The following is a 27,771-nucleotide window of genomic DNA, read 5'->3' as shown; positions in this document are numbered from 1 at the left end:
AAGGAAATTCTCTTTCTTGGCTCCATTTTCTAATGTGTTTGTCACTGTTGGTGAAAGATGATTGACAGTAAAAATTTGATAATGGGAAATGAGATCAGAGCAGTGGGTACCTGGGACGACCTACAGAAGCCTTTACAGTAGGAGAGAGTCGGACAAGCAAGCTAGACATAGTCTAGAAAGAGGCAATGAAAACTCCATAGTCTGCTCGGGGTGAATGCAAAGAATTTTAGAATGCAGGTAGGAAAGTGTCCATGAAAGGTTCTGCTGATCAGCTCTCTGATGGAAATGGGCATGCATGCCAGTGAGGCTAGGACTGGGAACCACTTTCAGTGGTCTGTAGCAAAAACTTGGGCTGCATTTTCCCATGGCCTGCAACTAGGCAGAGATCTCCTCGTGACCTCTTGTGGGAGGTGAGAAGACCTTGAAGGGAATTATGAGGCCTGGCCCCTCCTCTTCCTACTTCAGTCCTGGCCACTGGAGAAGCAGATGTAGCACACTACTTGGTCATTGAGAAGGAAATAGCTGATGGTGTCACTGAAAACAGCTAACATACTTTCCATGGAGAATCTCCTAAGTGGATAGAAGAAGAAAACAGAAAGTTGTGAACTCTGGATTGTATCTAGAGATCAGTAAATTAGCTGTTGAGAAATAATGAGTTTGGATGTTGCCAGAAAGCAATCTTCCAGCACCTAAGCCAAATGTAAAATGATTATTAATACCCCTTCCACAACCTGGTGGGGCATCCATCTGGAGCTTGACCCATTCCTCTGTAGTAAACTTCTTCACACAGTTGTCTTCCACATGCCAGGAATCAGGCTCTGCAGCAAAACAGCACAGCAAATCCTCCACTCTGAGTGCACAGACATAGGAACACACAGCTCCAGGTCTGTGGACTGGGATGAATTTGCATGTGTACTTTATCTTTTCCTGCTCCTGCTCCTCACAGAAGTGAGTGACAGCAGCTGTTGGATGCACTTCTGTATTTCACTCTCTAGATGTTCAAGATCGCTCCTCTCTGCTTCAAAACCAATGATTTGGCTGTTTTTCCCCATCTAAACCAATGAACAAATATCCCCCATCAGTGTTTGCAAATGCAGAACAGTTTTAGGGAGAATCTCTAAAATCATTTTTTTAATCTTCCTTTCAGGGGACATTTAACTTCAGCAAGTTTGGATTTAGTGAAACAGAATGTCCTCCTTGAAAGTCAACTCTTCCTTTGTTAAAAAAATGTGGCAAGAATTTCATCAGAGTCCAATTTTCCAGGCAAACTGTTTCTTAAACGTGATTTTCCAGTTCAGAATTCTTCATGATTTTGAGGAACTGCACTGCATCAGGCATGTTCAGTCAACTGAGAATGAAAAGCTTCTCACATAGAAATTAGTTTTCAAAGTGAGGACATGCAGACCAAAGATATCCCCGTTCCATGGTCTCACAAAAACTAAAAGTAGCCTTCGTTCTGCATGCAGTGTAGGTATTTATGAGGGAATGGAAGAATATCAACCAAAAGAATTTTCCAAATCCAGCCCTACTCCATCTCTAGTTAGGCTGTAATTGGAATTCTTGATGTGAGCCTTGACCACGCCCCTCCAGATTCAGCAGAGTACACACAGCCTGTGAGATCTTTTGGGCCTCTCTTCTTCTCAGTTGGGGTCTTTCATTGACTTCCTATTCTTCTCTCCAAATGTGATTTCCCCTACAGAGAGAACCAGTTCTGCATAGTCCATTTCTTGATCTACACTGATGCTCATTTTCCAAGCACTTGCTCTGTGTCTCAGATGATATTCTTTCCTTAAAACAGACAGAGCCATTACTAGGTCTGCCCAGTGAGAACAGCTGTGTTTACAAGAACACACAGCCACCATCTGAGCTGCTCTGCATGAGTAATGTGAAGTCAGATGTGATGTTTTGTTTAGTTATTGTTGGACCCATTTGAACAGAATAAAACAACTTGTGAACTTGGCAATTTTCAAATTTGTTGTCATAACTGTATATAATTTTTTTATTGTCTGGAATTAAGAAACTTCATTATGCTGGGCAATGGTTTGTATGGCTTTAATCTTAGAATATGGAAGGCAGAGGCAGGTGGATCTGTGTGAGTTTGAGACCAGCCTGTTCTACAAAGTGAGTTCCAGGACAGCCAGGGATGTTACACGAGACACCCTGTCATGAAAAACAAAAACAATAAAAGAAAGAAAGGAGGGGGAGGAGAGAGAGAGAGGAGAGGAGAGAGAGAGAGAGAGAGAGATCATTTGTGCTCTGTTCTCATTCACTGCCTTGTTTTTTAATGGAAATTATATTTTATTTATTTATTTATTTTTGGTTTTCTGAGACGGGTTTCTCTGTGTTTTGTTTGCTCTCCTGGATCTTGCTCTGTAGATCAGTGACCTTGAATTTCAGCAGATCTGGTGTTCCTTCTGGTTTTAAGGCCTCCCTGCGTATCCGTTTCTTCGGTTTTTTGTGTGGGTGTCTTTTATTAAAATTATTTTATACATTATTCAATGATTCTTATTTGCCTGCATGCATGCATATGTACCATCGGTGTTCCTGGTGCTCATAGAAGTCAGAGAAGGGTGTTGGATCCCTGAGGCTGGAATTATTTAGTTGTGATATTATGAACCCATATATGAGTGTTGGGAATCAGATCCAAGTCCTGTGCAAGAGAAACAAGTGCTTTTAGGCACTGAGCCAACTCTCCAACCCCTACACAAGGATATTTAACATAAGTGAGTACTCCACACTGAGTATGTTCTCCTGACTGACCTTTCTTTGATGTCCCCATCTCAGCTGTCCACTGTGTCCCCTTATACAAATTCACCTTTAAGTTCATATCTATACACTGTGGTTTTATATGTATAATCTATACACTTTCAGAACCACAACTGAGAGGAAATGTCTGAGATTTGTCTTTCTGTGACTGGCTTGACTACTATGTGAGCATATCCCATGATATCCATTCCCCACAGTGGTTGGGTACATTCAGGGCTTTGCATTTGTCAGGTAAGCATTCTCCAGAGGCACACCACAGCCACTTTCTCCTGTAATGTAAGTGTCACACACTCTAAATCTCCCTCCTGGTGTGGCTTTTGTGTTCTGGTGTCTTCTTTTTCTCTTCTCATTTCTTGGGACATTTTTTTATAATTGTGTGAAGTCTTGTTTGTGCCATTGTTCAGAGTTGCTCTGTTCCCATCCAAGGACCCTCTGTGCTCCTGACTTTCCCTCGGTCTGCTTCCTAGTTTCTTCCCACTTTGACACAACAATTAGTTCCCATACTTTGAGTCTTTCAAAACGTCCTGACTTGGCATGCAGTCTATCTCCAGAGAATGTTCCTTGGACACTTGAGTTGACCAGAGGGCTCTGTGAATGTTTGTCTATTCACTTTCTCACCAACACTGGGGTGTTTGCAGCCATTATTTCTTCGATAATTTCTCCCACTCCTCTCTGACTTCAGGTTTGGGGGACAGAAACAATTACCTGCTAGTTTGGGTGATGGTGATGCATACCATGTTGGGCTCTGTGTGTTTTCTTCAGTCCCTTTGCATGCTCCTTGACTTCATGGTTTAATTGGTCTTTTCTTCAATGTACAGGTTTGTTCTTCTGTCTACTCAGTCTGATATTAGACATCTCCAAAATATTTTTAAACGTTCATTAGTATAGCCTTAAAAATCCTGTTTGGTTTCTTTATATGATAATTATTTATTTTCCAAAGTTATCTTCCTGATTTCATCTTCTCTGACTAGTGCTCAGAATCCCGCCAGGTAACTTCATCTTGTACTAGAGCTTCCCTTTTCTTGTTCAACATGACAGACTACAGGAAAGCAGCCATCCTTCCACACCAGGACAGTGAGTGCTGATGTCAGCAGAACCACCAGGGCTGCAGAGATGGCTTTGTAGTTAAGAACACTGGCTGCTCTTCCAGAGGACCCGAGTTCAATACCCAGCATCCACATGGTGGCTCAGACAGGCTTGCAGGCAAAGCACCAATACATACAAACAAATAAATAAAGATAAGAATTATTTTAAACTCAACTTCTGTATGGTTATATACTTGGATTCTGCTACACCCAACCTTGTCCTAAAGAGCTTCTCTCTGCAGTAGACAGTGGTTAATACAGAGACTCATCACTGCTCCAAGTGTTGGGAATAATTGACTACTGAGAGCTCTTCCTAAATGGAACGTAAATCTGGCATGTCCTGTCAAGCTCAGGGAACAGTGTAGAAGACAGTTTGTGAATATTGTCAGAGCTGAGAGCTAGAGGCTGGAGAAATAGGTTGTGTATAAGAGAATTTGCTGTTTTTCTGGAGGACTCAGGTTTGCTTCACTCTACTAACCTGGAAGCTCACTACCATCTGCCACTGCAAGTCCAGGGTTCAGAATTCTCTCCTGACATCTTGAGCACCAAGCACACACCTTGGCAAAACACACATACACATAAAACAAAACTAAATAAATCCTAAAATGTTGTAAAAGTGGGAGGATAGGGAGGAGGACCGAGAAATGCTGTGTTTTGGACATGACAAGGCCACCCACTCATGACCTCTCTGTAGGGTCGGTACTTGCACAGGTTCCAGACAACAAGGGCACTCATTCTCCACCAAGCAGATGCACTGGACCCAGTGGGTCAAACTAATAATTAATTAATGAGAGAGAGAAGATAAGACAGGAAAGAGCAAGGAACAGAACAGGGAGGGAGGTGTATACAATCAGATACATTTTACACACATGTAAATATCCAAGAATAAAGAAATATATTCTATTAAGGTAAAAATTTAAAAACACTGATGTTACATTCCTGGTTATATGGCCTAAAAACCTAAGTCATCATGCAGTTTATACTCACACACATGTACACTCATGTGCTTCACCTTCCTCTTCGCAACGGCCGAGTTACTAAAGCAAGGGGGCCTATCAGCAGGTGAGTGAATGAAGAACACATGGCGTGTGTGCCAATCCAGCTTACTATATCCTCAGTCTACACTGAGGGTATAGTCATCCATAAGGATGAATAAAGTGCATCGTTGAAGGAAAATAAGAAGGGAAGTAATATAGAAAGACAAACATTGTGTGTTTACTCTCAGAAGCAGAACACAGCCTCTAAAAGGTACTAAAGTACAAGGGAGACTGTGTGTGAAGAGGAGCAGGAGCAGGAGGGGGAGAGGAGAGAGTACAGAGAGGTTCCCATGGTCAAGGACATCTCGTGAGTGATAACATCCTAGTGAAAACCCTTATTCTTAAAATTAATACATTAATAAGAGACTCGTGTGAGTGGAAAACATACCCAACAACAAATCCAATATCTCATCTACTTTCTGTCTGAGGTGTTTTGAACTGCAGCGTACTTTGCTATTTGGAGACTAGGGGGCACTCACACACAAAATGACAGGAGAGAGGAGCCTATAGGAGAGGAGTTGTAGAGATGTGGGAGGAAATAAGATGGGGCCTTTCAGTGACTTGGCCAGATCAGTAAATGCAACTTTCCATGCCGTCCTCTGTTGTGGGGTAAGTGACTCCACTGAACTCATTTTTCTCTGGGGAACTGAATTTCTGTGAAGTCTCTTGGGTGTATGTCCAGGATTGTTTACACTGGCGTCGATTTTAGCTCTTGGCATATGTAGGGTACTGTGGTGTGTGATGATTTTAATTTTTATATGAATATTTTATTGTGTGAATGTCTGTGACCACATGCTTGCCTGTGGAGGACAGAAGATGACATCAGGATATCTGAACTGCGGGACAGATGGCTGTGAGCTGCCCTGTGGGTGCTGGCAATGGACCCCAGCTCCTCTAGAAAAGACAGCCAGTGGTCAGAATTGCTGGGTCATCTCTCCAGCCCTTGCCTGCCTGCATTCCTTCCCTTCTTTCCTTCCTTCTTTCTTTCAGTTTTAACTAATATAAATGCTGTGGGTTCAGAGTGCAGAACACACACTATGAACAGGTCAATATTATAAGATGGCTAAATCAGTTCATTGACATGTGGATTACTTCACACAACACGATAAAGTTGTCAATTTTGTGTGGAGAACACTAAACCCTACTCTAGAGGTCGGTCTGGTGGTGCATCCTGTAATCCCAGTACCAGGAGGCTGAGGCAGAAAGTTCACATGTTCATAGCCAGCTTGGAATCTCTGAGAGTTCAAGGCCAGCCTGAGTAACTAAGCAAAACTCATTATCCCAAAGAAAAATATTCACAGGACTTAAGACAGAGTTCAAAAGCAGAGCACTTGCCCAGGAGTCCTCTGCCCTAGCTTCTACCTTCAGCACCACAAACAGGAAGTCTAATTTTGGTAGCTTTCAAAGTAGACAGAGTGCAGTTTGCTTAGGCACCCTGTTCTGCAATGCCCCTCTTACCTGTCAGACATGTTATAGTCTTTCAGTACAGCACCCAACACACAAGCCACTCCCTGTCTACTGCTACCCTAACTTCTACATCAATATCTTTTTTTTTTATATTCCTATGTAAGTGATTTCACAAGGACTGGTTTCTGTACCTGGCTTTATTTACATGACAATACTGTCATTCAGCTTCTTCCATGTGTTCACAAATGACTATATTTCCTTCCTTTTAAGATCCGTATCAATTTACTGTATAGGTATAACTCCATTTCTATATCCTCATCCCTCAGTGTATTTAGGTTGATTCATATTTGAACTTTTTTCAAAATCAGCAACAACCAGTGACATGCAGCTGTCTCTCTGAGCTAATGAGTTCCTTTCCTTTCCATGTCTAGTAGTGGTTTCTCACTCCTTGAGATGGCAACCATGTTTTTCAAGACATGCACTCTAATTCATACTCTCACCCATGCTGTACTGGGAACCCTTTACTCCACACCCTTGACAAATTGATCTTTGCGCTTTTGGATAACAGTCATGCAGGAGCTGGAGAGAGGCTCCATGGTTATGAGCACCTGTTTGCTCTTGAAAGACTCAGTTCCATTCCACGAATGTATGTCATGGAGTTCACAACCACCCAGACTGCAGCCTCAGAGGCATAGATCATATCCTCTCTATCATGTGCTGGTACTCACCAATGTGCACAATAGCACACACAAAGAACATACATAAACAATCAAACTAACTTAGTCTTTCAACATCAAGTCATGACACTAAACAGAGAACCCAGGTTTAATTCCCAGGACACACATGATGACCTACAGCCTTCTAAAACTCCAGTTGGCAGGGAATCAATCTCGTCACCTTCTTTATCTTTGTAGGCAGCCTGAAACACACTGTGTACATCTAATATATTCAAGGAAACATCCATATTAATAAAGTAAAAATGAAAAGAATAAATGAACCAATCATTGTGACAAGAGTGACTAGGGGCTTCTGGGGCTTCTTTCTCTGTCAACACCCAACTGTGGGATCTGAATTTATCTCTAGTTCATTTTTAGTTGGGTTGTATCTTCAATATAGATCAAATTTTACTTCTTCTCTGTGTAGAGAACTTCGTTTCGTCAGCTTTTAGGTTTAGGGTCAGGTCCTCTAGAGGATGGGAGATCCTCAAAGGGTTCTAGAGAGATATTTACAAACAGACAAACTCCTCTTTCCCTGTCCTCACCAGCCAGACTTAAACCAGGCATCAATAATTTGAAAATTCCACGGAGTCCAAGATTAATTTGATCTTTGCTGGCCCTAAAGGGCTAAGACCCAGGTCTGAGGAGCTCTGTATTGACCCAAGCATGATTCACAACTCCTAACCTGCATCATCCCTCAGAGACCGAAAAGCATTTGCTCTCACCAGACTCCTGCAACATCTAGTTCCTCAGCAGCCTGTGCTTTGGGAAAAAGGGCTGAGGAAGATGCCAAGGAGCCAAAGATACTAGGAGTGCCAGAAACTATCCAAGGTTTACCTGAGAGAGAGTTGAACCTCAATCCTTATTCATCCCAGAACAATAAATAGGACCTGCTGTTGGGGTGCACAGGACATGCTCTTGGGGTGGCTAGGATATGCGTTGGGGTTGATAGAATGTGCTATTGTGGTAGGTACAGAAAAGAAAGAAAATGGGTCTGCAGGATTCCTGCTACCAACTGCTCACACTACCTTGTCCTGGAATGTGAGTTACTTGAAGTCCCTTGTGCCCAAGATAGTGAACTCAGGTTTTGCAGACCTCTTACAGAGAAGGAACATTGCAAGAATGAGAGTTCCTTCAACACTGAATGTCTCCTTTTCTGAAGGAATATTTTATCTCTTTGAGTTATGGTTGTGTGTGTGTGTGGGGGGGGTGTTGTTGTTGTGTTGTGTTGTTTTTGTTTCTTTCTTTTTTATGGAAGAGATAAAATGCTTTGTTCCTTCCCTCTTTCTCTTCTCTTTCCAGGCTAACTGAATTCTGGCCTCCACCTTCTTCCCCACCCTCAGTCCACCCAAACACCATGACAGCCTATTAATGGCACGACCCATCTCTCTTGTTGTAGTTTGTGGTCAGAATTCAATCTGTTAACATTTGTCGAAATCTGGAGCGGTTATGCTATCTATCGTCATAGATCTAGAGCTACTTCGGGACTGTTCTCATTCCGTTGTCCTGGTGTGTCAGTTAGAGAAACAAAGCTACAAAATGAGTGGGGAAAGTGCTAGGCCACATCTCAGTGACAAAAGCTCTGCCCTTGACATGTGCGACTTGCTCTTCTATAAAAACTGCTGCGTCCAGCACATACATTAAATTACAAGCCAAAGGAATTCCTGACAATGGCTTCTTACCTGCAGGGTACAATCTGGTCCAGAAATCATGACGCACAGAAATAGAAAGAAGTTCAGTTAATCTATTTGACATTGCCATCAAACATCTCCTTTTACAATTAGTTTTGTAAAATAAGTATCGATTCTACCAGTTCAGTAAAAAAACCCTGAAAAATGTCAGACTTTGTAATGATGAGTGTTTTCTGCCTCATTGTGTATGTATAATGACACTACCATCTGCTGATGCCCCACAGGAGTTTGAAAGGAGGGGAAAATCCCCGCCCCTGTTGATCCACCACTGCCTAAGAACTAAATCAGGTCCTCTGTCAAGAGAGCAAGCGCTCTAGCACTTGACCCAGACATTGCTGTGGGACTTGAGCTCCCATGAGTCACAGCTCTGGAGGGGCACAGAAAGGGGCAATGGAACCGCCTTCGCAGTCTGCCATTCTCATCACTTGAGAATCTGGGGTAACAACCATCTTTGGCCCCATGCTTTGTGCTGTCTCCTTCCTCTTCCCATGCCGAGGGGATGGGGCTCCCAAGACCTTCCTGGGGCTGCCACCAAATCTGTCTGAGGTTGGCCAAAGCAGACAATGGAATGTCACTGCTATGGTGCTAAGGTAATGGTGGCTATGTTTATAATGGCCTTGACTCATCAGAATCCAGTAGAATTGTGCCATGCCAGTAACAGAGTTGATGGCAAACTTAGAGTTTCATTCTTGCTGTGGTATATGCAATCTCTCTTGGGGAGAGGATGCCTCAGAAGAGACCACAAGGCAGGCCAGGCTTTCCTGGTGAACATAGACTGGCAATTACAGCCAGAGGGTAAACCCATGGTTCCTGAAAGTCTTGTATCCAGTACAAGAACTTGAAGGGAAACTGTCACTTTCTATTTGGAAAGTTAGCACAGGAGAGAAAGTCCATTTTGTCTGTCCTCCTATGTTAGAATGTTATATCTGACTGGTTCTCTCTCTCTCTCTCTCTCTCTCTCTCTCTCTCTCTCTCTCTCTGTGTGTGTGTGTGTGTGTGTGTGTGTGTGTGTGTGTGTGTGTGTGTACTAATGGTGTGGGGTGGCTTCTGTTTGAGATAAAGTTACTCTAGGGACCTAAAACAAGCATCAATCCCAGTGCAGGGAGCTTGGAGACAGATTTCAAAACAGAGCCCTGTTCAAGCAATGAGGCTTGAACATAGTTTGAACCACCAACCCAGAGAGCCACAGTGGAACTACCTGGGAGATGAGCACTCTGATGCTGAGCTTCTGGAATGTCATCAGCACACCAACGACAAGGACTAGGAGGTGGGATGCTTGATTGAAGGGTCCATTTATCTTTTCGCCTAGAAAAACCTGAGAAGACAAAAGGTAACTTTAATTTCCCCCAGGCCATACTGTTCACTAACTAGTGCAATGTCTATTAAAAGTCTCAGTTGAACTGTGTTTTCCTAAGAGAAAATGGGGTTAGATATTCATGTTAGATTTTGAGGTCAAATACAATTTCCAAATTAAGCTTTGAGGATACTGAAGTGCTTTACACTACACTTACAAAAAACCTAACAGCAAAGAGTGCACTAATAGTAATTGAATGTACTAATAACTAAATAGGTCTGTTTAACTTTGTGCTTTTTAAAATTGAGACAGGGATTCACATAGACCATGCTGTTCACATACCCACTATGTGGACCATGGGCCACAAGTGCACAACCATGCCCAGATTTATAATTTTTACAAAAGAGAGGCAAATGAAGCCAGGGCTTCTTGGAAGCTAGGCAAGCTTCCATCACCTGAGAAATATCTGCAGATTTGGTTTCTTTTGAAAACAGTTAAATCAGGGTTGGGGATTTATCTCAGTGGTAGAGTGCTTGCCTAGCAAACACTAGGCCCTGGGTTCGATCCTCAGCTCAAAACAAACGAACAAACAAATAAAAAAAGAAATAGTTAAATCCAGAATGAAGGCAGCTTTTTATAAAAGTGAGTTTGTGAACAGATGAGCAAGATCACATTCTTAGACTCTATAAGTTTCTGGTGCTCATTTAAATTATTCCTATTCTAAAGGAGATAAAATGCCAGCATTTTTCTATGAGAAATAGTTAGGGTTCTATTTTGTATACAAATGTGAGAGAAAGCAGGAGGTTTTAAGGCAGAGAGGGTAATGGGAATAAAAAGGTAAAGAAGTACAAGGAGCAGGTTAGATGGTGGGGTTTCTGAAATGAACACAGGTTACCACAGGCTCCAAACCAATGGGGAAAATAGGTGGTGGGCAAGCCCATCAAAAAGCCCCAAGAAAGGAACATTCTCTTTTCTTGGCTCCATTTTCTAATGTGTTTGTCACTGTTGGTGAAAGATGATTGACAGTAAAAATTTGACAATGGGAAATGAGATCAGAGCAGTGGGTACCTGGGACGACCTACAGAAGCCTTTACAGTAGGAGAGAGTCGGACAAGCAAGCTAGACATAGTCTGGAAAGAGGCAATGAAAACTCCATAGTCTGCTCGGGGTGAATGCAAAGAATTTTAGAATGCAGCTAGGACAGTGTCCATGAAAGGTTCTGCTGATCAGCTCTCTGATGGAAATGGGCATGCATGCCAGTGAGGCTAGGACTGGGGACCACTTTCATTGTTCTGTTGCAAAAAGTTGGGCTGCATTTTCCCATGGCCTGCAACTAGGCAGAGATCTCCTCTTAACCTCTTGTGGGAGGTGAGAAGACCCTTGAAGGGAATTATGAGGCCTGGCCCCTTCCTCTTCCTACTTCAGTCCTGGCCACTGGAGAAGCAGATGTATCACACTACTTGGTCATTGAGAAGGAAATAGCTGATGGTGTCACTGAAAACAGCTAACATACTTTCCATAGAGAATCTCCTAAGTGGATAGAAGAAGAAAACAGAAAGTTGTGAACTCTGGATTGTATCTAGCAGAAGATTAGTAAATTAGCTGTTGAGACATAATGAGTTTGGATGTTGCCCAGAAAGCAATCTTCCAGCACCCTAAGCCAAATGTAAAATGATTATTAATACCCCTTCCACAACCTGGTGGGGCATCCATCTGGAGCTTGACCCATTCCTCTGTAGTAAACTTCTTCACACAGTTGTCTTCCACATGCCAGGAATCGGGCTCTGCAGCGAACACAGCACAGCAGAATCTCTCCACTCTGAGTGCACAGACATAGGAACACACAGCTCCAGGTCTGTGGACTGGGATGAATTTGCATGTGTACTTTATCTTTTCCTGCTCTTGCTCCTCACAGAAGTGAGTGACAGGCAGCTGTTGGATGCACTTCTGTATTTCACTCTCTAGATGTTCAAGATCGCTCCTCTCTGCTTCAAAACCAATGATTTGCTGTTTTTCCCCATCTAAACCAATTAACAAATATCCCCCATCAGTGTTTGCAAATGCAGACACAGTTTTAGGGAGAATCTCTAAAATCATTTTTTTAATCTTCCTTTTAGGGGACATTTTAACTTCAGCAAGTTTGGATTTAGTGAAACAGAATGTCTCCTTGAAAGTCAACTCTTCCTTGTTAAAAAATGTGGCAAGAATTTCATCAGAGTCCAATTTTCCAGGCAAACTGTTTCTTAAACGTGATTTCAGTTCAGAATTCTTCATGATTTTGAGGAACTGCACTGCATCAGGCATTTTCAGTTCAACTGAGAATGAAAAGCTTCTCACATAAAAATTAGTTTTCAAGGTGAGGACATGCAGACCAAAGATATCCCCGTTCCATGGTTTCACAAAAATTAAAAAGTAGCCTTTGTTCTGCATGCAGTGTAGGTATTTATGAGGGAATGGAAGAATATCACCAAAAGAATTTTCCAAATCCAGCCCTACTCCATCTCTGGTCAAGCTGTAATTGGAATTCTTGATGTGAGCCTTGACCACGCCCCCTCCAGAATTCAGCAGAGTACACACAGCCTGTGAGATCTTTTGGGCCTCTCTTCTTCTCAGTTGAGGGTCTTTCATTGACTTCCTATTCTTCTCTCCAAATGTGATTTCCCCTACAGAGAGAACCAGTTCTGCATAGTCCATTTCTTGATCTACACTGATGCTCATTTTCCAAGCACTTGCTCTGTGTCTCAGATGATATTCTTTCCTGTAAAACAGACAGAGCCATTACAGTAGGACCTGCCCAGTGAGAACCAGGTCTGCTTTACAAGACACACAGCACCACCATCTGAGCTGCTCTGCATGAGTAACTGTGAAAGTCAGATGTGATGTTTTGTTTAGTTATTGTTGGACCCATTTGAACAGAATAAAACAACTTGTGAACTTGGCAAATTTTCAAATTTGTTGTCATGACTGTATATAATTTTTTTATTGTCTGGAATTAAGAAACTTCATTATGCTGGGCAATGGTCTTGTATGGCTTTAATGTTAGAATATGGAAGGCAGAGGCAGGTGGATCTGTGTGAGTTTGAGACCAGCCTGTTCTACAAAGTGAGTTCCAGGACAGCCAGGGATGTTACACAGAGACACCCTGTCATGAAAAACAAAACAAATAAAAGAAAGAAAGGGAGGGGGAGAGAGAGAGAGAGAGAGAGAGAGAGAGAGAGAGAGAGAGACTTCTTTGTGCCTGTTCTCATTCACTGCCTTGTTTTTTAATGGAAATTTATTTATTATTTATTAATTAATTTATTTTTGGTTTTCTGAGACAGGGTTTCTCTGTGTAGTTTGTTGCCTCTCCTGGATCTTGCTCTGTAGATCAGGATGACCTTGAACTTACAGAGATCCACCTGGCTCTGCCTTCCAAATTCTGAGATTAAAGCCATACAACACCATTGTCCAGCATAATGAAGTTTCTTAATTCCAGACAATAAAAAAATATATATACAGTCATGACAACAAATTTCTTCCAAGTGCTGGGATGAAAGGCGTGGGCCTCCACTGCCTGGCCTATTAATGGAACTTTAAAAGTCTGTAGTCTTAATTATTTTATTACATTATGCATATGAGTATTTGCCTGCATGCATGCATATGTACCATCGGTGTTCCTGGTGCTCATAGAAGTCAGAGAAGGGTGTTGGATCCCTGAGGCTGGAATTATTTTAGTTGTGATATTATGAACCCATATATGAGTGTTGGGAATCAGATCCAAGTCCTGTGCAAGAGAAACAAGTGCTTTTAGGCACTGAGCCTACTCCAGCCCCTACACAAGGATATTTAACATAAGTGAGTACTCCACACTGAGTATGTTCTCCTGACTGACCTTTCTTTGATGTCCCCATCTCAGCTGTCCACTGTGTCCCCTTATACAAGTTCACCTTTAAGTTCATATCTTATACACACTTGTGGTTTTATGGATGTATAATCTATACACTTTCAGAACCACAACTGAGAGGAAATGTCTGAGATTTGTCTTTCTGGGACTGGCTTGACTCACTGAGTGTGAGCATATCCCATGATATCCATTCCCCACAGTGGTTGGGATGACATTCAGGGCTTTGCATTTGTCAGGTAAGCATTCTCCAGAGGCACACCACAGCCACTTTCTCCTGTAATGTAAGTGTCACACACTCTAAATCTCCCTCCTGGTGTGGCTTTTGTGTTCTGGTGTCTTCTTTTTCTCTTCTCATTTTCTTGGGACATTTTTTTTATAATTGTGTGAAGTCTTGTTTGTGCCATTGTTCAGAAGTTGCTCTGTTCCCATCCCAGGACCATCTGTGCTCCTGACTTCCCCTCTGTCTGCTTCCTAGTTTCTTCCCACTTTGACACAACAATTAGTTCCCATACTTTGAGTCTTTCAAAACGTCCTGACTTGGCATGCAGTCTACTCCAGAGAATGTTCCTTGGACACTTGAGTTGACCAGAGGGCTCTGTGAATGTTTGTCTATTCACATCTTTCACCAACACTGGGGTGTTTGCAGCCATTATTTCTTCAGGTAATTTCTCCACTCCTCTCTGACTTCAGGTTTGGGGGACAGAAACAATTACCATGCTAGTTTGGGTGATGGTGATGCATACCATGTTGGGCTCTGTGTGTTTTCTTCAGTCCCTTTGCATGCTCCTTGACTTCATGGTTTCATTGGTCTTTTCTTCAATGTACAGGTTTGTTCTTCTGTCTACTCAGTCTGATATTAGACATCTCCAAATATTTTTAAACGTTCTAATAGTATAGCCTTAAAAATCCTGTTTGGTTTCTTTATATGATAATTTATTTATTTTCCAAAGTTATCTTCCTGATTTCCATCTATCCTCTGACTAGTGCTCAGAATCCCAGCCAGGGTAACTTCATCTTGTACTAGAGCTTCCCTTTTCTTGTTCAACATGACAGACTACAGGAAAAGCAGCCATCCTTCCACACCAGGACAGTGAGTGCTGATGTCAGCAGAACCCACCAGGGCTGCAGAGATGGCTTTGTAGTTAAGAACACTGGCTGCTCTTCCAGAGGACCCAAGTTCAATACCCAGCATCCACATGGTGGCTCAGACAGGCATGCAGGCAAAGCACCAATACATACAAACAAATAAATATAGATAAGAATTATTTTAAACACAACTTTCCCGTGATGGTTATATACTTGGATTACTGCTACACCCAACCTTGTCCTAAAGAGCTTCTCTCTGCAGTAGACAGTGGTTAATACAGAGACTCATCACTGCTCCAAGTGTTGGGAATAATTGACTACTGAGAGCTCTTCCTAAATGGAACGTAAATCTGGCATGTCCTGTCAAGCTCAGGGAACAGTGTAGAAGACAGTTTGTGAATATTGTCAGAGCTGAGAGCTAGAGGCTGGAGAAATAGGTTGTGTATAAGAGAATTTGCTGTTTTTCTGGAGGACTCAGGTTTGCTTCACTCTACTGACCTGGAAGCTCACTACCATCTGCCACTGCAAGTCCAGGGTTCAGAATTCTCTCCTGACATCTTGAGCACCAAGCACACACCTTGGCAAAACACACATACACATAAAACAAAACTAAATAAATCCCTAAAAATGTTGTAAAAGTGGGAGGATAGGGAGGAGGACCGAGAAATGCTGTGTTTTGGACATGACAAGGCCACCCACTCATGACCTCTCTGTAGGGTCGGTACTTGCACAGGTTCCAGACAACAAGGGCACTCATTCTCCACCAAGCAGATGCACTGGACCCAGTGGGTCACAACTAATTAATTAATTAATGAGAGAGAGAAGATAAGACAGGAAAGAGCAAGGAACAGACAAGGGAGGGGAGGTGTATACAATCAGAATACATTGTTACACACATGTAAATATCCAAGAATAAAGAAAATATATTCTATTAAGGATAATAAAATTTAAAAAACACTGATGTTACATTCCTGGTTATATGGCCTAAAGAACCTAAGTCATCATGCAGTTTATACTCACACACATGTACACTCATGTGCTTCACCTTCCTCTTCACAACAGCCGAGTTACTAAAGCAAGGGGGCCTATCAGCAGGTGAGTGAATGAAGAACACATGGCGTGTGTGCACAATCCAGCCTATTATATCCTCAGTCTACACTGAGGGTTTAGTCATCCATAAGGATGAATAAAGTGCATCATTGCAGGAAAATAGGTGGAACTGAGCATTATAAGAAGGGAAGTGATATAGAAAGACAAACATTGTGTGTTTACTCTCAGAAGCAGAACACAGCCTCTAAAAGGTACTAAAGTACAAGGGAGACTGTGTGTGAAGAGGAGCAGGAGCAGGAGGGGGAGAGGAGAGAGTACAGAGAGGTTCCCATGGTCAAGGACATCTCGTGAGTGATAACATCCTAGTGAAAACCCTTATTCTGTAAAATTAATACCGATTAATAAGAGACTCGTGTGAGTGGAAAACATCACCACCAACAACAAATCCAATATCTCATTCTAACTTTCTGTCTGAGGTGTTTTGAACTGCAGCTGACTTTGCTATTTGGACACTAGGGGGCACTCACACACAAAATGACAGGAGAGAGGGAGCCTATAGGAGAGGAGTTGTAGAGATGTGGGAGGATAATAAGATGGGGCCTTTCAGTGACTTGGCCAGCATCAAGTAAATGCAACTTTCCATGCCTGTCCTCTGTTGTGGGGTAAGTGACCTCCACTGAACTCATTTTTCTCTGGGGAACTGAATTTCTGTGAGTCTCTTGGGCTGTCATGTCCACCGTAGGGTGGATGTTTAGGATTCTTTTGGCACTGTCGATTTTTAGCTCTTGGTCATATGTAGGGTACTGTGTGTGTAGTGATGATTTTAATTTTTTATATGAATTATTTTATTGTGTGTATGTCTGTGAACCACATGCTTGCCTGTGGAGGACAGAAGATGACATCAGGATATCTGAACTGCGGGGACAGATGGCTGTGAGCTGCCCTGTGGGTGCTGGCAATGGACCCCAGCTCCTCTAGAAGAACAGCCAGTGATCAGAATTGCTGGGTCATCTCTCCAGCCCTTTCCTGCCTGCATTCCTTCCCGTCTTTCCTTCCTTCTTTCTTTCAGTTTTAACTAATATAAATGCTGTGGGTTCAGAGTGCAGAACACACACTATGAAACAGGTACATATTATAAGATGGCTAAATCAAGTTCATTGACATGTGGATTACTTCATACAAACACGATAAAGTTGTCAATTTTGTGTGGAGAACACTAAACACCTACTTCTAGAGGTCGGTCTGGTGGTGCATCCTGTAATCCCAGTACCCAGGAGGCTGAGGCAGAAAGTTCACATGTTCATAGCCAGCTTGGAATCGTCTGAGAGTTCAAGGCCAGCCTGAGTAACTAAGCAAAACTCATTATCCCAAGAAAAAATATTCACAGGACTTAAGACAGAGTTCAAAAGCAGAGCACTTGCCCAGGGAGTCCTCTGCCCTAGCTTCTACCTTCAGCACCACAAACAGGAAGTCTAATTTTGGTAGCTTTCAAAGTAGAACAGAGTGCAGTTTGCTGTAGGCACCCTGTTCTGCAATGCCCCTCTTACCTGTCAGACATGTTATAGTCTTTCAGTAACAGCACCCAACACACAAGCCCACTCCCTGCTCACTGCTACCCTAACTTCTACATCATATCAGTTTTGTTATTTTTTTATTCCTCATGTAAGTGAATTCACACAGGACTGGCTTTCTGTACCTGGCTTATTTTACATGACATACTGTCATTCAGCTTCTTCCATGTGTTCACAAATGACTATATTTCCTTCCTTTTAAGATGCCGTATCAATTTACTGTGTAGGTATACTCCATTTTCTATATCCCTCATCCCTCAGTGTATTTTAGGTTGATTTCATATTTGAACTTTTTCAAAAATGCAGCAACAACCAGTGACATGCAGCTGTCTCTCTGGCATAATGAGTTCCTTTCCTTTCCATGTCTAGTAGTGTTTCTCACTCCTTGAGATGGCACCATGTTTTTCAAGACATGCACTCTAATTCATACTCTCACCCATGCTGTACTGGGAGCCCTTTACTCCACACCCTTGACAACATTGATCTTTTGCCTTTTGGATAACAGTCATTGTAGGAGCTGGAGAGAGGCTCCATGGTTATGAGCACCTGTTGCTCTTGAAGAAGACTCAAGTTCCATTCCCAGAATGTATGTCATGGAGTTCACAACCACCCAGACTGCAGCCTCAGAGGCTATGATATCCTCTTCTATCATGTGCTGGTACCTCCACCAATGTGCACATACACACACAAAGACACACATACATAAACATAAACTAAAATTAGACTTTCAACATCAAGTCATGACACTAAACCAGAGAACCCAGGTTTAATTCCCAGGACCCACATGATGACCTACAGCCTTCTAAAACTCCAGTTGCAGGGAATCATCTGTCACCTTCTTTATCTTTGTAGGCACCTGAACACACACTGTGTACATCTATATATTCAAGGAAACATCCATATTAATAAAGTAAAAATGAAAAGAATAAATGAACCAATCATTGTGACAAGAGTGATCAGGGCTTCTGGGGCTTCTTCTCTTTCAACACCCCAACTGTGGGATCTGAAATTTATCTCTAGTCCATTTTTAGTTGGGTTGTATCTTCAATATGAGATCAAATTTCATTCTTCTCTGTGTAGAGAACTTTCGTCAGTTTCAGGTTTTAGAGTCAGGTCTCTAGAGGATGGGAGATCCTCAAAGGGTTCTAGAGATATACACAAACTCCTTTTCCCCTGCCTCACCAGCCAGACTTAAACCAATCATAATTTGAAAATTCACAGAGCTACCAAGATTAAACTTGATCTTTGTGGCCCTAAGGGCTAAACCCAGGTCTGAGGAGCTCTGTTATTGACCAAGCATGATTCACAACTCCTAACCTGTCATCATCCCTCAAACAGAAAAGCATTTGCTCTCACCAGACTCCTGCAACATCTAGTTCCTCAGCAGCCTGTGCTTTGGGAAAAGAGGCTGAGGAGATGCCAAGGAGCCAAAGATACTAGGAGTGCCAGAAACTATCCAAGGTTTACCTGAGAGAGAGTTGAACCATCAATCCTTATTCATCCCAGAACAATAAATAGGACCTGCTGTTGGGGTGCACAGGACCTGCTCTTGGGGTGCATAGGATATGCTGTTGGGGTTGATAGAATGTGCTATTGTGGTAGGTACAGAAGAGAAAGAAAATGGGTCTGCAGGATTCTGCTACCAACCTGCTCACACTACCTTGTCCTGGAATGTGAGTTACTTGAAGTCCCTTGTGCCCAAGATAGTGAACTTCAGGTTTTGCAGCCTCTTACAGAGAAGGAACATTGCAAGGATGAGAGTTCCTTCAACACTGAATGTCCGTTTCCTGGAGGAATATTTTATCTCTTTCAGTTATGGTTGTGTGTGGGGGGTTGTTGTTTTCATTGTGTTGTTTTGTTTTTGTTTGTTTCTTTCTTTCTTTTTATGGAAAAGTTAAAGTGCTTTGTTCCTTCCTCTTTTCTGTCTCTTTCCAGGCTAACTGAATTCTGGCCTCCAGCCTTCTTCCCACCTCAGCCACCCAAACACCCATGATTATGGACACACCCATCTCTCTGTTGTCGTTTGTGGTCAGAATTCAATCTGTTAACATTTGATCTGAGGTTCTGCATCTACGATGATCTTCAGAGCATCATTGTTGATGTTGGTGTCAGTTTACAACAAAGTCACAAAATGAGTGGGAAGTGCTGGGCCACATCTCAGTGACAAAGCTCTGCCCTGACATGTGGACTGCTCTTCATAAAACTGCTGTGCAGCACATACATTAAATTACAGCCAAAAGAATGACCATTTCACTGACATGATGAGCTTTCTTTCCACCATGGCAGAGTACATCATGGTCTGCCATCTGGCAGAAATCAAAGTAGAAAGTTCAGTATCTTATTTGACATTGCCATCACATCTCCTTTACAATTAGTTTGTAAAATAATGATTACCAGTTTCTGTAAAAACCCTGAAAATTGCAGCTTTGTAAATGAGTGTTTTGCCTCATGGATGTATATGTACCACACATCTGTCTGCTGCCCACAGAGTTCTGAGGAGGGATCCCCTGTTGAGCCACCATGCTAAGAACTAAATCTAGGTCCTCTGCAAGAGCAGCAAGCGCTCTAAACATCTTCACCCTCCCCAGTTCCTATAAACTGCTACTTAATTTCATATTCATATTAATGTACCAGTTCTTAGTAATATCATGACAGCTGAGGTGAGAAATGTGTTCTGAATGGTTAGGGTAACATACATGAGGGTCAGGCATCATCCTGACTGAGGCTTGAGAATACTAATCACATCTACAGACTGTTTATTTATTTATATTTAAAATATAAATTATTTGAGACAGTGTCTTGCTATGTAGCTTTGTCTGGCCTAGAACCCACTATGTAGAGCAGACTGGCCTGGAACTCACAGAGATCCTCCTGCCTGTGCATTCCAACTGTTGGACATAAACACATGTGCCACCACTCCTGGCGACAGCTACTGATTTTCATTAGGCACATAGGTTCTCTCATAAATTCTCTCAATTCTACACATAGATGTAGTTCAGGCATATAAAGGTCTATTCGAATGGAAGGTGGAAATCCTGAGAAGATAAACAAAATCTAATTAAGTTGCAGAAGGAAAAAATAGAATCCTGAAGAAAAATCTTACAGAAACCAGTTTGACTCTAGGAATCCAATACAGATGAAAACATGAGGCTATACCTGAATTTGTGACTCCTTATACAAGAAGGTGCTGCCTAGAAGGGAGCAGTTTCCTTTATGCCCAGTTAGAAGCTGCAGCCCCACCCTGTTCTAGGCACTGCTGAGCAGTCTTAGTTCCTCATTCCTTCCCAGGACTTCCTGTCTAGCACCCTACTTAGACCCTGACCTAAGCCATCACCGTGGGTCACTGTTCACAAGGAAAGGGCACAGAAGTCACATCTCACACCAAAGTGCAAAAGGAAAATGCCCCTGGGATTATTAAAACTCAAGGATGCTACTCTGCAGGCACATTTTGCTGTGGAATATTAGTTTAACTAGGCAAAGGTGGTTATATGTGTTTGTGATGTGGAATATTACTTTAACTGAGTAAAGCTGTGTTACATTTGTTTCTGCTGCATTTGTTTAATTAGGGAAAGATGTGTTACTGTTTCACCTTGCCTGCCCAACACACCTGATTGAGCTAATAAAAAGCTGAATGGCCAATAGCTAGGTAGGAGAGTGATAGGTGGGGATGGCAATCATAGAGAATAAGAATAAGGCCCCCACCACGCATCTATTTAGTTGAGAAAGGAGGCCTCAGATCTGTATTGGGGGTGGAGAGCCCCACATCTGTTTCTGGTCAACTAACACTGTTTCCCTGGGAAAATTGTTTGCCTTTCTGTCGGAATATCCTGCCTATATGAATGTGTGAATGTGTGAGAAGTGTGGCCACAGTATGCTTGTTTTATGCCTGGGCTTGTGTGTGAGTTGTAACTCCTGTGGACACCCTTTGGGGCTGGATGTCCAGGAGCAGGGGCAGAGGGCCCCTTGGGTTGAACTGGGCAGACTAAGATACTCTCTCTGATCGGGAGCACAGACAGCAGCAAGCATGGGAACACACAGATGTGGTGTGGCCAGTCAGGTTGGCATGGCCAGGACAGACCAGGGGCTACTGTGCAGACCCACGGTGCCACCGAGAGGCTGGGAGCAAGGGCAGGCCATGAACACCATGGTTCACACATGGCAGGTTCCAGGCTGGCCTCTAAATAGAGAGCCATGGGGTCAAGACTTTGCAGCACAGAGGATGTGACAGACAGGGAGGCCCAGATGCTACCATGGAGACTAGGCATGGCCAGATGCTAGGGTAGGCCATGAGCACCTCAGGCCTGGGCAAGGCAGGTTCAGGTTCAGGGCCAGGCCCAGAGTGAGAGACTTCAGGGTGGAGCAGCTTGGAGCAGGTGGGGCCTCAAGTAGCTGGGAGCACTTGACCCAGACATGCTGTGGGACTTAGAGCTCCCATGAGGTCACAGCTCTGGAGGGGCACAGGAAGGGCATGGAACCCCTTCCAGTCTGCCATTTTCATGCACTTGAGAATCTGCAGTTAACAACCATCTTTGGCCCCATGCTTTGTGCTGTCTCCTTCCTCTCCCATGCTGGGGGATGGGGCTCCCAAGACCTTCCCTGGGGCTGCCACCAAATCTGTCTGAGGTTTGGCACCAAAGGCAGAATGGAATGTCACTGCTTATGGTTGCTAAGGTATGGTGGCTATGTTATAATGCCTTGATCATTCAGATCCAGTAGATTGTGCACGCCAGTACAGAGTTGATGCAAACTTAGAGTTATTCTTGCTGTGGTATATGCATGTATTTCTGCTCTTGTTTAAAATATTGTAGCTTTACAATATATTCCAGATTACTGGGGGAAATCACAAGAAAGACTTTGGTAAGAGTTTTTGTGTTTAAAAAAGGAAGAGAGAAATTCTTCAGAAGTAAATGTCTGAGGAATCAAAGAAATGGACTGAGGGTACATGGAAGGAAGTAGAAGTTCAGGGGGGATGAGATGTGAACTATGGTGTGGTTTCTTATATGGAAGGTTTTAGAAGGTCAAAGGGGATATGAACTATGTTTGTTGTGGTTTCTTATACTACATGTGTAAATGTAACCTACCTTTAAATGTATGTATGTGTATGTAACTTGGGTCCAACAGTGCATATGTGTGAAAGTAACTATTGTTTACAATAACATGTTTTAAACAGCAACCACGTGGCTTTCCTTCATTTTGGCTGGTGAACTCATGATGCAGGCAACCATGTGGCTTTACTAAGGTTATACAGAGGTATCCAGGTTAATAAAAAGCTAACTTAGAGATTTATACCTAAGTACTTATGTCTTTGCCAAATGTTCAACAGCAAGCTTCTAGAGAATTTAAATAGATGGCTACATGTGTTTAATAAACAAGGTATTTGATAAATATTAAAGCTTCTCCTCAATGCATTTATACACAAGAATGTACCTTGCTCTGGCAGCTAAACTTTGTAATCTAAGTGCCACCCAGGTGATAGTCACCAGAAGCTGGGATATTCTTTTCTTGTGATGTAATAAAACAGTGACCTAGGCAAAGGCCTTGGAGCAGATTCTGACTCCATGAGTCTCAACCCTTTGGGTGTTGAAAAACCTTTTTACAGGGGTAGCCTAGGACCACCTATATGACAGATGTTTGCATTGAGATTCAACAATGGCAAAACTGCAGTTATAGAAAATCATTGAGAAAGTTAAGAACCAGTGACTTGGAGAATGCTTGTCCTTACTCCAGGTCTATTCAGGCTTTGAAATCTATGCCTAGTCTCCTTGTCTTTGCTAAATTTGTTAAGCTTAAGCTATTTGGATAAAATAAGTCATATAAATGTTTTATATTGATATTTTGTTTTGGTTTCTTTACTGAACCCATATATGATACTAGAAGAGCTTTAATTTAAAATCATTGTTTTTAAGGCTACTTATTGTAGACTGTTGGAGAACGTAAGTAAATAGTCAGTCATCTTATAAATGACCAAGATTTTTAATTGTAGTCATGCTAAGTACTGATATAATTTATTACAGGGATAAGCTTTACTCAGTCCCTTGCATATGTTTTCAGGATTGAGCTTAGAACAAGTAACTAGAAACAAAGTTTGTCTATTCAGATATACTTGAACAGCCCCCATACTTCAAAGATCTGAAGAATATGGCATTTAAAATGTTGATCTAAAAGCTTATTATATCAGACAGATGTCCAGATCCTAGCAGTAATCCAAGGTCTCCAAAGAAGATTATGTATGGGGCACCACAACATCTCCACCTGGATTAGGGCAATGCTGACTACAGGGTAAGATGCCCCAGTGCAATGCCTGCCACTGGGATCTGGCCCAGAATGTGTACAAGCAACAGGATACTGGAAATTGACTGCACCTTTTCCTAGATAAAGTAAGATCAGTCTTCCCCAGTTCCCTCTTCTACATAAAAGATACTCTGCCTTGGGGTTGGGGATTTAGATCAGTGTAGAGTGTTTGCTTAGCAAGCACAAGGCCCTGGGTTCGGTCTTCGGCTCCAGAAGAAAAAAAATACTCTGCCTTATGGGCCTGATGGCCAAAGAAAATTGATGCTGTACTGATACTTGTGCCTTCTATGCTATGGAGACCTGGGTATGGACTGGTCCCTGTCATTTATAGAATCAGAAGCTGCTTGGTCTGCACTAAGATATAATTGATCCTTCTCAGATCTCTGATAGCACTGACAGCTAGGCTAGCTATAACTTTGTCAGCTTGGCAGCATCAGACAACCATATCCTCCCACAAAGCTATAGTCAGCTTTTTAGCTCATTTTTAAGAAAATGTTTTAAAGATATATAAAGATCTGAGAATATAAAAGCTTATAAGCTTTGAGGATCTCAGAAAATGATTTAAGATATAAATGCAAGTAGTAAAGAGATAAATAAATGATTTACATTATGAAAAATGTTTCAAATTGTTCTCCCCTTCTATGAAGTAACAGTTCAGAGCTTAATATTCAGTAGAGTTTTGATAAGCTTTTAGAACAATAATTACTTACTCTTAAGTCACAAGCTCAACATTTTAGATTGATTATGGTTGTCATCTAAATATAAACATAAAAGTACTTCTCATCGGGCCAAAAATAGTAATCTCTGTCCAATTTAAACCTGGCTCTCTGGATAGAAGGAAAATGCACATTCTTTTAACCCAAATCTGTATTTCTTGCTAGGACTCTAAGCTATGAGTCCATTTCTGCTGTTTTACAGATACCCATCACCTGCTTTGTCTATGATGTGGATTTTGATGCAGATTGGTTACACTAAGGTATCTAAAACTTTTATGTCATTTTATAAGATAGTTTGTCTAGGCCTCAGAGAATTGAAGAGTCATAAACCCTGGATCCACTTCAGAGGGGTTGGAAGGACTCCAGATAAGTACAGCTTAAATTTACCCCCACTTGTCTATACCTAAGGATTGTGTGTTTTCACTCTCCTATTCTTGGGACTCCTGCTCTAACCAGTTACTAATAAGGGTTCCAAATAAGTTCATAAATTTTAACTTCTGTTCCTAGTTTAAATTTTTCTCAACAGATTTCCACTTGGCTAGCAGACACCTCCAAGCTTCAGTGCTGACTACATTGCTCCAGATGATTATGAGCTCTGGACTTGCTAAAAGCTGACTTGGGCCAGGCCAGCCAAGGTGATTGTTCCCTATCTCTACAGCTGAGTCAGATGGCCACATGCTGCTGGAAAATGCCCCATTTCCAGCCTTTGACCAGCCTTTGAGCCTTTTTGGGGGGCCCTGACAACAATGCCCCAATGCCATCTCAAAGCAGTCCCAGAAGAGATAACATTATCCCATGTTCCTTGTCCAGAAGAAGGCTGAAATGCTGGGTCAAAAGGAAACTCCCTGGCATAGAGGCAAGATAGCCAACTATAAAGCTCATTGCCATAGCAGGAAAACACATTTAGAGTTGTCAACAGATAAATTTATTAGCTGAAATGATTCTGCAATAAGATAAGACCCTTGAACTTCTTTGTGCAGAACCAAAGAGGTATTATATAAGATCACCATCTGGTTGTACTCAAAGATCAGAACTAAAGGGCCTTAAGATTCACAATAGATATTGATGCTGCTGCCCTAGCAAAATCTGTTAGCTGATGGTTCTTAGGTCCCAATACCCTTGAACCTCTGGACAGGTAGGACTCATGGTTGAATCCTGTCATTGAAACTTGTGAAAAGGGAAAATGAAGACAATGTAAAGGCCTAGACTTGACTTTACATACTCCATCTTAGGGAAGGGCCACCATCTTAGACCACCTGGTGCCTAGAGATTCTACTTAGTTCCAGGAAGAAATGCAGGAATATGCCATGGCAACTGAAACAGATACCATAGAAGAAGCCAATTAAGAAACAGGGCAGTAAAGTTCAATAAGATCCAGTAGCTCCTGCAGATACCCTGTTGAGGTTTATGGCCCTTGAAGATACCCAGATAATCTTGTCAGTAGGTATGGTTCCCTGCCAAAAGTCTAGCCCAATAGTTTCAAATGTGGTTTCTTGCTGAAAGTCTAGACCAATAGTTTCAAAAATTACCTTGCCCCATATCTCTTCTACCAAGTTGTCTTCTTCTAAATTACAACCTTCCCTAGGGGCTGACTTATTTTCTGGCTCCGGAGCATGCAGTTCCTCCCTTTCAGGAGCCAGTTTTTATTACCAGACAACATGGTCATTGCTCTAAGAGGATACAGAACCCTAAAGGGACTCTGGAGATTCACTCAAGCTTCCAATACATAACCCTCCATTGACTTCTCTCTTCCTGCCTCACTAACCAGTCAAAGAACAAGCATAAAGAACTCCCTCCCAGCAACATTAAGCACCCCCTCCATCTCTAAGGGAGGAAGGTATTTGCTCTTACCACAGCTCCAGTGACTCCCAAGTCCTCAGCAGTCTGTGCTTTGATAGAAGAAGCTCTGAAGATGCCAAGGAGCCAAGATTCCTATAAGGAAACCATGTTGGCTTTACCTGAGAGGGATGGTTGTGCTGGCAACTCCACACACACACACACACACACACACACACACACACACACACACATCCCCCCAGGGTCAGTAAGTAGACAGGTCCTGACATTAGGTGGGGATAGAAAGAGACAGACAATGGGGTCGAGGATGCTGAAATGCACCTGGCTCACTTACTCTATGTCCTGGGAGCTGAGTTCCTTGAAGCTCAGGGTCCTGGCAGTCTTCTTGTTGTTTCCCCTGTCCAGAGAAGCAGGAAGTGTGATCTGGGATGGCTGCTAACCTGTCCATGCAATCCTTGGAGAGTAACTGGCTTTGAGGAATCAATATATAGCCACTGTGAATGCTTGAAAGGGTGAACTACACTAAAAACCTATTTACTTTGACAATTCTATGAGTAGACTGAATCTTCACTCCAAATCTTAGACCCTAGATTAGGCACAAACCACAGCCAAACACCACTTTGCACTGAGAGATCCTTTCTTAAGTGGGAGCAGAAAAGTTCAAGTGGCTGCTTTCTGACTCAGGCAGAAACTGCAGCAAACGACCTTGTGGGTGTAATTTTTAAGAGAAAGGTATTATGCCCAGATCAAGAGACCCCCAAATACCACCCAGGAGAGTGTATCAATATGCAAAAGCAAAAAGTCTTTATTCAAGCTTCAGCTTGGACTCCCCACCTGTCCAATGTATGGTGAGAATTGAGAGTGCTGAACCCAGGCAGGGTAGTGGGTTTGTTGTTGTTGTTGTTGTTGTTGTTGTTGTTGTTGTTATCATAGTAGAGGTTGAGGGTAAGGGGATTTTCAGGGTTTAGACCTGATTGGCTGACATTTGTCTAGGGGTGTCTTGGTAAATGGGGATAGGTGCTTGTTGGGCTGAGGGACACCTGGTGATATCTATAATTGCTGAAGTGTTAGGTATTTCCTCTGGAACATTAGGTATTTTTCTCCTGGGATGCTGATCAGACCACTGGATGTCAGTTTATTGCTTTTCATAGAATCTAGAACACCCAGCTGTCAAATAATGACCTGGAGACTTTTTTTTTTTGAGACTTCTTATTAATAATGAAAGCTTGGCCTTAGCTTAGGCTTGTTTCTAATTAGCTCTTATAACTTAAATTAACTCATTTTCATTCATCCATGTGCTGCCACATGGCTTGTGGCTTTTCATCTATTCCGGCATGTCCTGCTTCCTCTGTTTCAAGATGGTGACTCCCTCTTTCTTCTT

The 27,771-nt window shown here is 42.4% G+C and overlaps 1 protein-coding gene across 1 annotated transcript in view; it reads right to left on the bottom strand.

Moving 5' to 3' along the window:
- Positions 1 to 26,796, bottom strand: part of LOC118576559 (schlafen family member 12-like) — a 27,406-nt gene extending 610 nt beyond the window's left edge. Inside the window, exons 1-4 of the mRNA XM_036176786.1 lie at positions 26,725 to 26,796; positions 26,445 to 26,525; positions 11,682 to 12,754; positions 9,901 to 10,017 (exon numbers count right to left, since the gene is read on the bottom strand). Coding sequence (XP_036032679.1) covers positions 9,901 to 10,017; positions 11,682 to 12,714 — 1,150 coding nt within the window. The 5' untranslated portion in view covers positions 12,715 to 12,754; positions 26,445 to 26,525; positions 26,725 to 26,796. The remainder of the gene's footprint in view (positions 1 to 9,900; positions 10,018 to 11,681; positions 12,755 to 26,444; positions 26,526 to 26,724) is intronic.
- Positions 26,797 to 27,771: the final 975 nt, after the last annotated feature.

Source organism: Onychomys torridus, unplaced genomic scaffold, assembly GCF_903995425.1.
Source record: "Onychomys torridus unplaced genomic scaffold, mOncTor1.1, whole genome shotgun sequence".
In the NCBI taxonomy this organism is placed as follows: domain Eukaryota; kingdom Metazoa; phylum Chordata; class Mammalia; order Rodentia; family Cricetidae; genus Onychomys; species Onychomys torridus.
The sequence above is the reverse complement of the archived record's forward strand: the minus strand, read 5'-3'. Positions and strand labels throughout refer to the sequence as shown.